Source organism: Pseudophryne corroboree, chromosome 11 (genome assembly GCF_028390025.1).
Source record: "Pseudophryne corroboree isolate aPseCor3 chromosome 11, aPseCor3.hap2, whole genome shotgun sequence".
Taxonomy (NCBI): domain Eukaryota; kingdom Metazoa; phylum Chordata; class Amphibia; order Anura; family Myobatrachidae; genus Pseudophryne; species Pseudophryne corroboree.
Genome location: NC_086454.1, coordinates 330,245,462 through 330,262,955, shown reverse-complemented (window position 1 = coordinate 330,262,955; position 17,494 = coordinate 330,245,462). Strand labels below are relative to the sequence as shown.

At 47.9% G+C, this 17,494-nt stretch overlaps 1 protein-coding gene across 1 annotated transcript in view; it reads left to right on the top strand.

Moving 5' to 3' along the window:
* Nucleotides 1-14,140, top strand: part of CFDP1 (craniofacial development protein 1) — a 51,861-nt gene extending 37,721 nt beyond the window's left edge. The window contains exons 6-7 of the mRNA XM_063945750.1: nucleotides 10,229-10,387; nucleotides 13,181-14,140. Coding sequence (XP_063801820.1) covers nucleotides 10,229-10,387; nucleotides 13,181-13,274 — 253 coding nt within the window. The 3' untranslated portion in view covers nucleotides 13,275-14,140. The remainder of the gene's footprint in view (nucleotides 1-10,228; nucleotides 10,388-13,180) is intronic.
* Nucleotides 14,141-17,494: the final 3,354 nt, after the last annotated feature.

Here is a 17,494-nt window from a genome sequence, read left to right as displayed (position 1 = left end):
TTTAAAATATGGCTGTGCAGAATTATAGCTAACCAAGTTTTTTTTTTGTTTTTTTTTTACTTGAAGCCCGAGGTGCGTGGCTTCATCACCCAGTGTCTGTGACCAAACGTGCTGGGGGCATAGGTTCTTGGACCCTCTCCAAAAGGAGAAGGGCCCCGTTACTCCCCTAACCCTCAGAGCCCGAAGGCCTACTGAGGGACAAAAAGGGACTGTGGGTCCCCCCTTGCCGAAGCGCGGAGGGACCCTCGTGTGTCCCCAGGGTTGGCCAAAGCTTCCCCCTGGGGACCGAAATCAGCCTCTGGCCCTCCCCAAAAGGAGAGGGCCTCAGCAACTTAGGAGAGAGGGTGGCCCATAAGGGTCTCACCTAAACCCCAAACGAAACCGTGACGTGACACACTACAAAAAACATAAAAAGTGCTAGTGCTGTGCACCAAGTACTGCAGTAACTGCTGTGTACCCATAGATGGCGCTGATGATCTTTCAGACATGAAAACCACGTAACTGATTTTTCAGACACAGCCTGTAAGATGAGAGCTAGAAGCTGGCCACACACATTGGCCCCCACAGTAAAAAACCCCACACATATATTGGCCTCCACAGGGAAAAAAAACCCCACATACATTGTCCTCCAAAGTAAAAACAAACACAGACAGTGGCCTTACCAGAAAAAACAATCACATTGCTTCCCACATAAATCAATGACATTGCTCCCCACACAGATTAATCATATTGCTTCCCACATGAATTAATCACATATCTCCCCACATAAATCATATTGCTCCCCACAGGAAAAATAAAATAACAGATATTGCCCCCTACCAGTCATCTGTCCTCCTCGCTGTCCCTCAGTGGCGGGGGTTGCTCACTGTGCTACGAGCACTGAGCAGCGGGCAAGTGTGGATGTGGACAGGCGGGAATTGTGCAGCACCATGTTTTTATACAGCACCATGGGGGTTATTCCGATCCAATCGCAAGCTGCGCTTCTTCGCAGCTGTGCGATTGGGTCGGAACTGCGCATGCGCGGCGGCCGCAATGTGCAGGCGGATCGTTGTGTCGCTGGGCAGCGATGCCTCCAACGAAGAAAGCGGTCGCAGCGGCGACCGCAAGAAGATTGACAGGAGGAAGGCGGATCCGGGCGTCAACTCACCGTTTTCGGGGCGTCGAGATCCGAACGCAGGCGTTTGGAGGGCGGATGTCTGACGTCAATTCTGGGACCTGCAACGCTGAAGTGATCGCACAGGGTGAGTAACTCTTACCCTAGTCTACTTCTGCACAAAACTTTTCTTGCATAGCAGGGCTGCACAAGCGATCGCAGCCTTGCTATGCAAAAATTCACTCCCCCATAGGCGGCGTCTAGTTGATCGCACGGGCTGCAAAAAGTTGCTACGTGCGATCAACTCTGAATTACCCCCCCATGTCCCTTATGTAGGAAGGAACCCGCAAGTGTTATAATTTATCACTCAGATCACCCCCAACCTGCAGACCTGCGTAGCTCTGATATCCTGTTAGTTTCTGCATCTCTGACATGCCACCGGTGGATTGTATATATCTCCTGTGCTGTGCTGGGACAAGACAGCATGGTGCAGCAGTGTGTGTGTGAGTGAGTGGGTGGGCGGGAGCACGAGAATGAGACATGCGGTGCGTGACCTATGCGTCACCATATATCACGGGCCTGGCAGTCGCGGAAGAGCAATGCTGGCCGTGCAGGCATATCAGGCTGCCGGCTGCTGCAGGACTGTCTGGCGGGTGGCAGGTCTCTGGTGGCCGGTGGCGGGTCTGTGCATCAGGCACCTCTGGCGGCGGCGGCACACCTGTTGAAAAAGGCTGGGTTAGTGCCTTATATCTCTCTCCATGCTTTGATACCTACCCCTCATAGTGCGGTATTAGTAGGTGCCGGGGATTGGGACCTGTGGGATAGTAGCCGCAGATAGGCTTACTCACCTTGGGTGTATTTTACATGTGGGAATATGGCTGTTGTGGGAGAACATATCTTTTCAGGAGCTTACACCCATTTTGCGTCCAGCTTTGCATCTGTTTCTACGTCCTTAAGTTATTTATGCGTTATCTGTCGTTGCCGTGGTGAAATACGTGGTGTCACTGCCGTGGTGAAATGCGTGTTGTCACTGCCGTGGTGAAATGCGTGTGGTCACTGCCGTGGTTACAGAACGCTATAGAAACCTATATTGTCTGGTGTAGCTGGGATGGAGTCTGAGAAAGTGACTTCCTGTGATATCTACACAGCGAGGTACAGATCTGCTGTATTCTGACTGTCCCTTTCTGCCTGCGGTGAGAGCGTCAGGGAGCGTCACTTACCATGAAGTGGACAGAATCATGTAGCAGTATGAAACCAGTGTAACAAAGGGGTCAGGTGCCAGGTGTAAGGAGTTGGGCACAAACCATGACCAAAGGGAATTGCTGCAGGTTGGGTGGAGTAGTCTCATCCATTCAGATGCCCACAGAGACAGCAGTCACCGTCCGACTGCATTATTAACCATCGCGTGAGTGGGTACAGGATGCCCGGCCTCAGACTTATCACTCTCCTGGCCCCCCCGGGGTATCAGATGCCTGTCACAGAATACAGATGGTTCTGGCTGGTTGAATCCCCTGTGGCATCAGTGAATGGATATAACTGGGGTTACGTCCTGTATGTAACACGCGCCTGCCGCTGCTATACGTGCACCGTACCAGTGTTTTGTGCTTTGCGAATCCCGTGTTGTCAGGCGCAGTACGGCTACAGACTTCAAGTGATTGACAGTCTGCAGCCGGTTGTGGGTGGGGAGAGTTGCTGCCAGTTCCCAAAATGGAGACATGTCACCTCCGTATGTGAGTGTGCCAAGGCCAGAGTCTTAGGGGTATATTCAATTGAAGTCGAAAACTGCCGTCTGTCGAAAAGACGGCAGTTTTCGACTTTTTTTAGGTCGGAAGGGGTTCCAACCTATTCAATATTTTCGACAAGTTGAAAAATTCGACTTATCGAAAAGCACATGGATCGGCAGAATAGCTGCCGATCCACGTGCTTGTGTCGAAAGCTGGGCCAAAACCGACATGTTTTGGCCCCCTTTTCGACCATCTCAGTCAGACATCAAAAGATGTCAGACTGAGATGCGGACCCAGAGGAGTAGAGGGGGAGGAGCCGCAGGGAGACTGGGGACTGCCGCGGGCAAACAGCGGAGATCAGCGTTACAGTAGCGCTGCAGCAGGATGAAACACACCCGCGCCGCTCATGGCAGCGTCCACCCGGCTCCAGCAAGCTTGCTGGAGCCGGGTGGACACTGCTGTGAGGTCGGGCAGCTGTGTGACATCCATTTGTAGCGCTACTGTAGCGCTGATCTCCTCTGGCTGCCGGTGTCTGTCCCCCGCTGGTCTCCCCGCGGCTCGCCCCCCTCTCCTCCTCTGCGTCCCTCATCTTAATTCGACTTGAAAAAGTCAAATTAAGATGAGATTTGAATAGGGGTTGTCGGATCCATTCCGACAAATACATGTCGGAATGGATCCAACTTTAATTGAAATACCCATATGTCTTCCAATGGAGGTTTCTTGGCCTCAGTGATGGAACTGTGGCGGCCGGTCTGCATGACCTCAGGGACCAATCAGCTGGCTGATGGCGTAGCAGGTGATCCAATCCTCAGACACAGGTCTGGATCACACCTGCATGCAGAAGGCATCTACTTGTACCATATGTAATCATCACAGGAAGCAGCTGCTCTGCCTACTCCCTCCACATCGGAATAGGGCTCATTATGCCATAAATAGACCTTTATGGAATGTATTACTGCTGTAATGAATGTAGGGCCTAATTCAAGGTTGATTGCAAAACAACCTTTTCCTCTAATGGGTAAAACCATGTGCAGATATAACAAGTGCAGAGAGAGTTAGATTTGGATGGGGTGTTTTAAACTGAAATCTAAATTGCAGTGTAAAAATAAAGCAGCCAGTATTTACCCTGCACAGAAACAATATAACCCACCCAAATCTAACTCTCTCTGCACATGTTACATCTGCCACACCTGCAGTGCTCATGGTTTTGCCCATTAGAGGAAAATGTTTTGCAATCAACCTTGAATTAAACCCATAATCTCCTACTTTAAAGCAATGTAGGAAACTTAAAGAAAACGTATATTCACTAAATCCCCTCTGTTCTATATAGCAGCCCTTCCCTTGCTAGGGGCTCCTACCACTCCCTCTCTTAGTAAGGACCCGTTACTCATGCAGCTGCCCTTATGGAGAAACACTTAGAGAGCAGCGTGGAAGGTAATCCTCAGTTTCTGGCTGTACGTGCCCTGCTAAATAGAGCATATTGGGGGGGGGGGTTCCTTCCCTGGGATTATTATGAGCAGAAGGGAGAGGATTCAGCAGACTGCTGGAATTACTGACCCATTTCTCTGACGTCCTAGTGGATGCTGGGGACTCCGTAAGGACCATGGGGAATAGACGGGCTCCGCAGGAGACTGGGCACTCTAAAAGAAAGATTAGGTACTCTCTGGTGTGCACTGGCTCCTCCCTCTATGCCCCTCCTCCAGACCTCAGTTAGAATCTGTGCCCGGCCAGAGCTGGATGCACCTAGTGGGCTCTCCTGAGCCTGCTAGTAAAGAAAGTAATGTTAGGTTTTTTATTTTCAGTGAGATCTGCTGGCAACAGACTCACTGCTACGTGGGACCGAGGGGAGAGAAGCAAACGTACCTGTTCACAGCTAGGTTGCGCTTCTTAGGCTACTGGACACCATTAGCTCCAGAGGGTTCGAACACAGGCAAAGGTCCTCGGTCGTCCGTTCCCGGAGCCGCGCCGCCGTCCCCCTCGCAGAGCCAGAAGATCAGAAGTTGGTGATGAAATCGGCGGCTGAAGACTCCTGTCTTCATTAAGATAGCGCACAGCACCGCAGCTGTGCGCCATTGCTCCCACTGCACACCACACACTCCGGTCACTGTAGGGTGCACGGCGCTGGGGGGGGGCGCCCTGGGCAGCAATAAGAATACCTTTGGCATAAAAAAGACACATAATACAGTCTGTGGCTGTATATGTGTAAAACCCCCGCCATTTTTTAGTCAGAAACAGCGGGACAGAAGCCCGCCGCTGAGGGGCGGGGCTTTCTTCCTCAGCACACCAGCGCCATTTCTCTTCACAGCTCCGCTGGAAGGACGCTCCCCAGGCTCTCCCCTGCAGTCTCCTGGCACTAAGAGGGTAAAAAGAGAGGGGGGGCACACAAATTTAGGCAAAAGGTGTATTGATACAGCAGCTATTGGGAAAAATTAACTTCTGGTAGTGTGTATCCCTGTGTATATAGCGCTGTGGTGTGTGCTGGCATACTCTTTCTCTGTCTCCCCATAGACCTTGTGGGGTCCTGTCCTCAGTCAGAGCATTCCCTGTGTGTGTGCTGTGTGTCGGTACGGCTGTGTCGACATGTTTGATGAGGAGGGTTACGTGGAGGCGAAGCAAATGCAGATAAATGTGGTGTCGCCCCCGTCGGTGCCGACACCTGATTGGATGGATATGTGGAAGGTCTTAAATGACAATGTAAACTCATTACATAAGAGATTTGATTATGTTGCTGCCGGGGGACAGCCGGGCTCTCAACCCGGGCCTGCCCAGGCGCCTCAGAGGCCGTCAGCGTCTCAAAAACGCCCACTATCTCAGTTGGTTGACACAGATGTCGACACGGAGTCCGACTCCAGCGTCAACGAGGATGAGGCACTATTACAGCCCAAAATGACTAAGGCCATCCGATACATGATTATTGCAATGAAAAATGTATTACACATTTCAGAGGCTGACCCTGTCCCTGACAAGAGGGTAAATATGTTTGGGGAGAAAAAGCAGCCAGTGACTTTTCCCCCGTCACATGAATGAAATGAGTTATGTGAAGAAGCGTGGTCTTCCCCTGATAAGAAAGTGGTGATTCCCAAGAGAATACTAATGGCGTACCCTTTCCCGCCAACGGATAGGTTACGCTGGGAATCCTCCCCTAGGGTTGACAAGGCCCTGACGCGCTTATCTAAAAGAGTGGCCCTGCCGTCTCAGGATACGGCCGCCCTAAAGGAACCTGCGGATAGGAAGCAGTAAGGTATCTTGAAGTCAGTGTATACACACTCTGGTACTCTACTGAGACTGGCTATTGCTTCAGCTTGGATGTGCAGTGCTGTTGCAGCATGGACAGATACTCTGTCAGAGGGGTTGGATACCCTGGACAGGGATACCGTATTGCTAACACTTAGCCATATTAAAGATGTCGTCTTATATATGCGGGATGCCCAGAGGGACATTTGCCTGCTGGGCTCTCGAATAAATACAATGTCCATTTCTGCCAGGAGGGTCTTATGGACTCAGCAATGGACAGGGGATGCCGACTCTAAAAAAACACATGGAGGTTTTGCCTTTTAAGGGTGAGGAATTGTTTGGGGACGGTCTCTCGGACCTCGTATCCACAGCGACAGCTGGAAAGTCGACTTTCTTGCCACAGGTTACCTCACAGCCTAAGAAAGCACCGTATTACCAAATGCAGTCCTTTCGTTCTTAAAAAAAGCAAGAGAGTCAGAGGTGCATCCTTTCTTGCCAGAGGCAGGGGTAGAGGAAAGAAGCTGCACCATGCAGCCAGTTCTCAGGAACAAAAGTCCTCCCCTGCTTCCACTAAGTCCACCGCATGACGCTGGGGCTCCATAGGCGGAGCCAGGAGCGGTTGGGGCGCGTCTCCAAATTTTCTGCAACCAGTGGGTTCGCTCACAAGTGGATCCTTGGGCTATACAAATTGTATCTCAGGGATACAAGCTGGAATTCGAAGTGACGCCCCCTCACCGTTACCTAAAATCCGCCTTGCCAGCTTCTCCCACGGGGAGGGAGATAGTCCTGACGGCTATTCACAAGCTGTACCTCCAGCAAGTGATAATAATGGTACCCCCCCTTCAGCAGGGAAGGGGTTACTATTCCACACTGTTTGTGGTACCGAAACCGGACGGTTCGGTAAGACCCATTCTAAATTTAAAATCCTTGAACATTTACATGAAAAAGTTCAAGTTCAAAATGGAATCGCTCAGAGCGGTCATTGCCAGCCTGGAAGAGGGGGGTTTTATGGTATCTCTGGACATCAAGGATGCGTACTTGCATGTCCCCATTTATCCGCCTCACCAGGAGTACCTCAGGTTTGTGGTACAGGACTGTCATCACCAATTCCAGACGTTGCCGTTTGGTCTATCCACGGCACAGAGAGTCTTTACCAAGGTAATGGCGGAGATGATGGTACTCCTCCGGAAGCAAGGAGTTACAGTTATCCCGTACTTGGACGATCTCCTCATAAAGGCGAGGTCCAGAGAGCAGTTGTTGGTCAGCGTAGCGCACTCTCAGGAAGTGTTGCTACGGCACGGCTGGATTCTGAATATTCCAAAGTCGCAGCTGATTCCTACGACGCGTCTGCCCTTCCTGGGCATGTTTCTGGACACAGAACAGAAGAAGGTATTTCTCCCGGAGGAGAAGGCTCAGGAGATAGTGACCATGGTCAGGGATCTCCTGAAACCAAAGCAGGTGTCGGTGCATCACTGCACGCGAGTCCTGGGAAAGATGGTAGCGTCATACGAAGCCATTCCTTTCGGCAGGTTCCATGCCAGGATCTTTCAGTGGGATCTGTTGGACAAGTGGTCCGGATCGCATCTTCAGATGCATCGGCTGATCGCCCTGTCCCCGAGGGCCAGGGTGTCTCTTCTGTGGTGGCTGCAGAGTGCTCATCTTCTCGAGGGCCGCAGGTTCGGCATACAGGACTGGGTCCTGGTGGCCACGGATGCAAGCCTCCGCGGATGGGGGGCAGTCACTCAGGGAAGAAACTTCCAGGGGCTGTGGTCAAGTCAGGAGACTCGTCTGCACATAAACATACTGGAATTAAGGGCCATATACAGCGCCCTGAGTCAAGCGGAGCCCCTGCTTCGAGACCAACCAGTGCTGATTCAGTCAGACAACATCACGGCAGTCGCCCATGTAAACCGACAGGGCGGCACAAGAAGCAGGGTGGCGATGGCGGAAGCCACAAGGATTCTTCGTTGGGCGGAGAATCACGTACAAGCACTGTCAGCAGTGTTCATTCCGGGAGTGGACAACTGGGAAGCAGACTTCCTCAGCAGGCACGACCTCCACCCGGGAGAGTGGGGACTTCATCAAGAAGTCTTCGAGCAGATTGCAAATCGGTGGGAACGGCCACAGGTGGACATGATGGCGTCCCGCCTAAACAAAAAGCTAAAAAAATATTGCGCCAGGGCAAGGGACCCTCAGGCGATAGCTGTGGACGCACTGGTAACTCCGTGGGTGTTCCAGTCGGTATATGTGTTTCTTCCTCTTCCTCTCATACACAAGGTCCTGAGAATAGTAAGAAAAAGAGGAGTGAGAACGATACTCATTGTTCCGGATTGGCCAAGAAGGACTTGGTACCCAGAACTTCAAGAGATGGTCACAGAGGACCCATGGCCTCTGCTTCTCAGACAGGACCTGTTGCAGCAGGGGCCCTGTCTGTTCCAAGACTTACCGCGGCTGCGTTTGACGGCATGGCGGTTGAACGCCGGATCCTAGCGGAAAAGGGTATACCGGATGAAGTAATTCCTACGCTGATAAGAGCTAGGAAGGATGTGACAGCAAAGCATCATCACCGCATATGGCGGAAATATGTTGCTTGGTGTGAGGCCAGGAAGGCCCCTACAGAGGACTTCCAGTTGGGTCATTTTCTGCATTTCCTACAGTCAGGTGTGACTATGGGCCTCAAATTAGGGTCCATAAAGGTTCAGATCTCGGCCCTATCCATTTTCTTTCAAAAAGAACTGGCTTCACTGCCTGAGGTTCAGATGTTTGTGAAGGGAGTGCTGCATATTCAGCCTCCTTTTGTGCCACCAGTGGCACCTTGGGATCTTAACGTTGTGTTGGATTTCCTGAAATCCCACTGGTTTGAGCCACTTAAGACCGTGGAGCTAAAATATCTCACGTGGAAAGTGGTCATGCTATTGGCCTTAGCTTCGGCTAGGCGTGTGTCAGAATTGGCGGCTTTGTCATGTAAAAGCCCCTATCTGATCTTCCATATGGACAGGGCAGAATTGAGGACTTGTCCCCTATTTCTCCCTAAGGTGGTATCATCGTTTCATTTGAACCAACCTATTGTGGTGCCTGCGGCTACTAGGGACTTGGAGGATTCCAAGGTGCTGGACGTAGTCCGGGCTTTGAAAATGTATGTTTCCAGAACGGCGGGAGTCAGAAAGTCTGACTCGCTGTTTATTCTGTATGCAGCCAACAAGGTTGGCGCTCCTGCTTTGAAGCAGACTATTGCTCGCTGGATCTGTAGCACGATTCAGCTGGCTCACTCTGCGGCTGGATTGCCGCATCCAAAATCAGTAAAAGCCCATTCCACAAGGAAGGTGGACTCTTCTTGGGCGGCTGCCCGAGGGGTCTCGGCTTTACAGCTTTGCCGAGCTGCTACTTGGTCGGGTTCAAACACATTTGCTAAGTTCTACAAATTTGATACCCTGGCTGAGGAGGACCTTGAGTTTGCTCATTCGGTGCTGCAGAGTCGTCCGCACTCTCCCGCCCGTTTGGGAGCTTTGGTATAATCCCCATGGTCCTTACGGAGTCCCCAGCATCCACTAGGACGTCAGAGAAAATAAGAATTTACTCACTGGTAATTCTATTTCTCGTAGTCCGTAGTGGATGCTGGGCGCCCGTCCCAAGTGCGGACTTCTTCTGCAATACGTGTATATAGTTATTGCTTACTAAAGGGTTATTGTTATGAGCCATCCGTTGATTGAGGCTCAGTTGTTGTTCATACTGTTAACTGGGTATGGTTATCACAAGTTATACGGTGTGATTGGTGTGGCTGGTATGAGTCTTACCCTGGATTCCTAATCCTTTCCTTGTAGTGTCAGCTCTTCCGGGCACAGTTTCCCTAACTGAGGTCTGGAGGAGGGGCATAGAGGGAGGAGCCAGTGCACACCAGATAGTACCTAATCTTTCTTTTAGAGTGCCCAGTCTCCTGCGGAGCCCGTCTAATCCCCATGGTCCTTACGGAGTCCCCAGCATCCACTACGGACTACGAGAAATAGAATTACCGGTGAGTAAATTCTTATTTTTTCTGGTGTTTTTATGGCAGTAATGTCAGAATTGACAAGGTGGAATACCCTGCCCAGTTATCATTTGTGCTGTGTTACCATCTTATGAGTTCCTTATGAGGCAGTACAGTATAGCTTTTCCTCCTGTTTCCTCTGTGCTGCTGCAGTGTGAAGAGACCGGGGGGCGTCGGCAGCATTCTGGGAAAATTGGGCTCCAAGAAGCAGAAGATGAGCACACTGGAGAAGTCCAAGCTGGATTGGGAATCTTTCAAAGATCAAGAGGGGATTGGAGAAGAGTTGGCCATCCACAACCGGGGCAAACATGGGTAAGGATATTAGCCAACGTTGTCTCTGCAGACAGAGGCTGGAGCAGGGCGGGTGATGCAGTGGGAAGTAGGGGCTGGGTTCGGCCCACATTTGATGTGTCTTTTTTTAGGGGCATTTATTCAGCCATAGAACAATATGCAAATAAGGCCCCTGGGGTAAAACTACCCTGGATCTAGTAATTACTAATAATGTGGACATTATATCAAACACAAAAGTTGGGGAGACTTTGGGTAACAGTGATCACTATATGATCACATTCGACAACAGTTTCAGGAAACATAGCTACAGGGGTTCCACCAAAACTTTTAACTTTAGGAAGGCTAATTTCAGTATGCTTAGATGTGCACTTAATAACAAGAACACTTCGGAAATGTAGGATGTTTTAAAAGGGTTGTTGGATAGCAATATTCATAACTTTATTCCCATGGGCAGTAAACGCAGGAGTATTAAACTCAAACCAATGTGGCTTAACAAGAAGGTTAAGGCAGAAATGGATAAAAAAAAGCGGGCTTTCAAAGCATTTAAATCTAATGGAAAGGAGGCGTCTTTCAAGTAGAGTGTAATAAATGCAAAAAGCAATAAGAGCAGCTAAAATGGAAAATGAAAAGCAAATCGCTGTAGAGAGTAAAACCAATCCTAAAAAGTTTTTTAAATACATAAACGGTAAAAGGTTAAAAAAGGAGACTATAGGTCCATTAAAAGATGAATTAGGAGAATTGATAAATGATGACGAAATAAAAGCGGAAATACTGAACAAATTCTTTTCATCAGTATTCACCAGTGAAGAACTGATGGTGGGAGTAGAGCATAACAATTGTGACAGTAATGATTCATGGTTAGATACTTGTTTAAGCGAAGTAGTAGTCCGGGAGAGACTAAGCAAAATTAAGATTAAAAAATCACCTGGTCTTGATGGACTTCACCCGAGGGTTTTTATGGAGCTTAGTTCACAACTAGCACGACCCCTATACTTGATTTTCAATAGTTCAATTAGATCAGGCATGGTCCATAAGGATTGGCGTATAGCTGAGGTAGTACCATTATTTACAAAGGGATCCAAAAATCTTCCGGTAAACTACAGACCAAGTTAGTTTAACATCTATAGTGGGGAAAATATTGGAAGGAATTCTAAGGGACGTCATACAGGAGTATCTAAAGTCCGCTAGGATTATTAGCAAGAACCAGCATGGGTTTGTGAGGGACAGGTCATGTCAGACTAACTTAATTAGCTTCTACGAGGAAGTGAGCAATAATCTTGATCAAGGAAAAGCAGTGGATGTGGTCTTCCTAGATTTTGCAAAAGCCTTCGATACAGTTCCTCACAGGAGACTGATGATCAAATTAAAGGAGATTGGCCTAGGAAAACTATTTGCACATGGATAAGCAACTGGTTGGATAGCAGGGTACAGCGAGTAGTGGTCAACGGGAAGTCCTCAACCTGGTACCCAGTAGTCAGCGGAATACCACAAGGCTCCGTACTCGGACCACTACTGTTCAACATATTTATCAATGACCTAGAAATAGGCCTGGAAAGCACAGTGTCAATCTTTGCAGATGATACTAAACTGTGTAAGGTAATTAATTCAGAATTGGATGTGGAGTCCTTGCAGAATGATCTATCTAAACTTGAACTCTGGGCGTCTCAATGGAAAATGAGGTTCAATACAGACAAATGCAAGGTTATGCATTTCAGACTAAAAACAAACTTGCATCCTACATATTAAATGGGGAACCCCTAGGGGAAACAGAGTTGGAAAAAGAATTGGGGGTATTCATTGATAATAGGCTTAATAACCGTACACAATGTCAAAACGCAGTAAAGAAGGCAAGTAAGGTGCTAGCGTGCATAAAAAGGGGAATTGAGACAAGGGACTCGGATGTAATCATGCCGCTGTATAAGGCATTGGTACGTCCGCACCTGGAATATTGTGTTCAGTTTTGGGCACCATTGTATAAAAAGACATCCGTGAACTCGAAAGTGTTCAAAGGCGAGCTACTAAATTTATTAAAGGCCTAGAAGGACTGGACTATAAGGAAAGACTTACTAGGCTGAATATGTTGTACACTAGAAAAGAGGCGCCTAAGAGGAGATCTTATTAATATCTTCAAATATGTAAAGGGACATCACAAAGAGTTATCAGAGGAATTATTTATTAAAAGAACACAGTTTAGGACACGTGGGCACTCGCTGCGACTGGAGGAGAGAAAGTTCTGAACGCAACGGAGGAAATGGTTCTTCACTGTTAGGGCAATCAGGATGTGGAATTTCCTGCCAGGGAAGGTAGTAATGGCGGACTCTGTAATTGGATTTAAAAAAGGAATGGATACATTTCTGAATGAAAAAGCTATCCAAGGTTATAATACTTAAAATATCAACGTGGTTAATCCGGGGGTAACATGAGTTATAGTAGCTAACTAGTCATAAAACATTATTCAGCAAGTATGCAGAATCATCACAACTTAAAACAGGTTGAACACGATGGGCAATTTGCCTCTATTCAACCTGAAATACTATGTTACTATGTAAACGGATATTACGTCATGCTAGCAGGAGCCGGATTAACAATAGGGCACCCGGAGTAGTCGCCCAGGGGCCACACACACTTGGGGGCCCCCACAAATAGCTACATCACCAGCGTGGGGGGCCCTGTGGTATATGTGACCTGGTATATATGTAACATAATGGGCACTACAGTGTGTTACTACATTTGTGGTGCGGGAAGTATTTACACATACTGTGGCCTCTCACGTAATTACTACTGTTCTAATGAGACTTGCTGTACGCGTTTCAGGTACATCGAGAGGAAAGCCTTCTTGGAAAGAGTAGATTACCGACAATTTGAACTGGAACGGGAAATCAGACTTAAAAATATGAAGCCGGCGTAGATTTTACAGACTTTTGGAGATATGGAAATGCTACCGGTGGCTTTTCTGTGTTCCGGATGTCGGAGCGCCAGCAGCAGGCTACAGAACGGGGGCTGAGGTCACTTCCTGGCAACGTGGGGTTTGGAAAATGTATATATTTGGACTGTAATCGGAACGTTTTGTCTTCTACGCTCTGCAGGAGTTTATTTTTACTGATGTTGAAATGTTTTTGGGTGTTTTAAATAATATAAAAAATATAAAAAATCAGAATTAGTGCCGTTCTGTCACTGAATGGTTTAAAAGACTATGAAATAACAGGCGTATCTTTGTCAGTGACCAGTTCAGGTAATTTTATAGCATGTGGAGTGTTAGGGAATTGGTTGGAAAAGTGAATTTGTTACTCCCAGCAAAAAACCCAAAACACATTAGATTTACATCTGAATTGGTGCATACATTGCTTGTCGTAAACTGCATACGTGTCTACACTACAGAGCAAAGGCAGCAGCTGATTGGCTGGTACTTCATCTCTCTCTTTAGTACATCTCCCCCCCATACTTTATTTATTTTATTTTTTGTAGGCACAGCTAAAAAACATTCTTTATTACTGAAACATTCCAAAACTGCAGTATACAGGTGTCATCATTATGAAATCATATACTGTGTTTATTAAAGCATTAGTGCAATACGAAAACCTGACCCACGTTGCAGTAAAGCTGCAGAGTAATCCGTTATCAATCAGGAATAATGAAGTAGATTAATAATAAATTAACATGACATATAAAAGAAACAGACAAATCTAAGGTGAACATTATAGTGACTTCCTTGTTTCACCCTTGTGCTTTTGTAACAAAACGGATGTTATGTGATTAAAAAAAAGTTTACAAATATTTTTTTTATGGCACAAAAGTGATTTGGCATCTTGGGATGTGTTTAATAATTCCAGGAGTTAAAGGAGTGTACATTTTATACACAAGACATCGTTATTAGTGACTTTCAATATTATAGTGATTATGTGCGATATAGGGGGTCATTCCAAGTTGATCGATAGCTGGCGTTGTTCGCAGCGCAGCGATCAGACTAAAAATCTGCATTTCTGCGCATGCACAACGTACGGGTACAAAGCTCTTTGTGGCTGTGTACAGGTTCTAGCAAAGTTTTCATTCGCACTGACGGCCGCAAGAAGATTAACAGGAAGGGGGCGTTTCTGGGTGTCAACTGACCGTTTTCAGGGAGTGTTTGCAAAAACGCAGGCGTGTCTGAAAAAACGCAGGCGTGGCTGGGCGTTCGCTGGATGGGTGTATGACGTCAAATCCGGACACGAATAGACTGAAGTGATCGCAAGCGCTTAGAGCTACTCAGAAACTGCACAAACTGTTTTTGCAGAGCTCGGCTGCACATGCGTTCGCACTTCTGCTAAGCTAAAATACACTCTCCAGTGGGCGGCGGCATAGCGTTTGCACGGCTGCTAAAAACTGCTAGCGAGCAATCAACTCTGAATGACCCCCATAGTGTAGAATAAAACAGGCCAGAGAAGGTTGCAGTACAATTTCATTAAGTTGATGCATCTGAAGGATGTATTTCCCATGCACTGTTGCATGTGTACTGTCAGTTGTGTGTTAAACAATACCAATTTTTGTTGTGAAAATTATATATTATTCCATTTAAGAGCTACATTTTCTTTGATAGTAATCTCACTTAACACATTACAAAATATTAAATCTCAAAGAGAAGAATGTTGTATTACACTTTACCCAGCCAGCTGGGATAAACCACTCATAATTGCTTCATTTTATCATTCATAACTGATCAGTAGCATCAATCCCTCTAGTTCCCGTCTCGTAGTGTACTCAGTGAGTCTTCGGAGGCTGAATAAAACTGCCCAGGATCCTCTACGGACTACAAGAAAAGGATTTACCGGTAGGTAACCAAAATCCTATTTTCTCTTACGTCCTAGAGGATGCTGGGGTCCACATTAGTACCATGGGGATGTACCAAAGCTCCCAGAACGGGAGGGAGAGCGCGGAGGCTCCTGCAGAACAGATTGACCAAACTTGAGGTCCTCAGAGGCCAAAGTATCAAACTTGTAAAACTTAGCAAACGTGTTCGACCCAGACCAAGTAGTCGCCCGGCAAAGTTGCACTGCCGAGACACCCCGGGCAGCCGCCCAGGAAGAACCCACCTTACAAATAGAGTGGGCCTTAACAGACTTTGGACACGGCAAACCTGCCATAGAATAAGCGTGCTGGATAGTGAACCTAATCCAGCGATAAATAGTCTGCTTAGTAGCAGGACACCCAATTTTCTTGGGATCATATAGGACAAACAGAGAGTCCGACTTTCTGTGACGAGAAGTTCTCTTCAAATAAATCGTCAAAGCCCTCGCAACATCCAAGGACTTTGAGGTAATTGAGGAGTCAGTAGCCACTGGCACCACAATAGGTTGGTTGATATGAAAAGCCAACACAACCTTCGGAGGAAATTGCTGTCCTGAGCTCAGCTCTATCTTTGTGGAAACTCAAGTAGGGGCTCTTGCAGGACAATGCCCCCAATTCTGACACACGTCTAGCAGATGCTAAAACCTCCTGTAAAGGCTCAAACCCATCCGACTGCAGGAACTGCAGCACCACATTAAGATCCCAAGGTGCCGTAGGAGGCACAAAGGGAGGCTGGATGTGCAGAACCCCTTTCAAGAATGTCTGAACTTCAGGGAGTGTAGCCAATTGTTTCTGGAAGAAAATGGACAAAGCTGAAATCTGGACTTTTATGGAGCCTGCTTGCAGAAAAAGGAGAAACCACCCTAGTTGAAACTCCACCGTAGGAAACTTCTTGGATTCACACCAAGACACGTACTTTTTCCAAATTCGATGGTAATGTTTAGACGTTACTCCTTCCCTAGCCTGCATCAGGGTAGGAATAACCTTGTTCAGAATACCCTTCCGAGCTAAGATCTGGCGTTCAACCTCCATGCCGTCAAACGTAGCCGTGGTAAGTCTTGATAAGCGAAGTTGCAGAAGGTCCTTGCGAAGAGAAAGAGGCCTCGGATCTTCCAGCAGTAACTCCAGAAGATCCGCGTACCCAGCCCTTCTTGGCCAGTCTGGAGCAATGAGGATTGCCTGAACTCTTATTCTTTTTATTAGTTTGAGAATCCTTGGGATGAGTGGAAGTGGAGGGAACACATACACTGACTTGAACACCCACGGAGTCACCATGGCGTCCACTGCCTGTGGGTCTCTCGACCTGGAACAGTACCTCCAAAGCTTCTTGTTGAGGCAGGAGGCCATCATGTCTATTTGAGGTACACCCCAAAGACCTGTCACCTCTGCGAACACCTCTAGGTGGAAGCCCCACTCTCCTGGATGGAGATTGTTTCTGCTGAGGAAGTCCGCTTCCCAGTTGTCCACTCCCGGAATGAAGATTGCTGACAGTGCCACCGCATGTTTTTCTGCCCAGAAGATGATTCTTGTCACCTCTGACATTGCAGCCCTGATCTTCGTTCTGCCCTGTCGGTTTATGTAGGCCACTGTTGTTACATTGTCTGACGGAACTTAAATGGCCTGATCTTTTAGAAGATGTGCCGCCTGTAGAAGACCGTTGTACACGGCCCTTAGTTCCAGAATGTTTATCGGGAGGATGGATTCCAGACTTGACCACCTTCCTTGGAAGTTTTCCCCTTGGGCGACTGCACTCCAACCTCTGAGACGTGCATCCGTGGTTAGAAGGATCCAATTCTGAATCCCGAACCTGCGTCCCTCTAGTAGGTGAGAAGTTTGCAGCCCACCAGAGCGAGATTCTGGCTTTCGGTGACAGACGTATCCTCTGGTGCATGTGAAGATGAGAACCCGACCATTTGTCCAGGAGATCTAGTTGGAAGGACCGTGCATGAAATCTTCCGCACTGTAGAGCCTCATAGGAGGCAACCATCTTTCCCAGAAGGCAAATGCACTGATGAACTGACACCCGGGCTAGCTTCAGGACATCCCAGACCACTGTTTGTATCACCAACGCTTTCTCCGCCGGTAGAAACACCCTCTGTACTTCCGTGTCGAGGATCATCCCTAGGAAGGACAGCCTCCTTGTCGGCTCCAAATGTGACTTTGGAAGATTCAGGATCCTTCCATGATCCTGGAGTAGTTGAGTTGGGAGAGCAATGCTCTGTAACAACTTCTCCCTGGAAGACGCCTTTATTAGCAGATCTTCCAGATAAGGAATTATGTTCACACCCTGCTTGCGGAGGAGTAGCA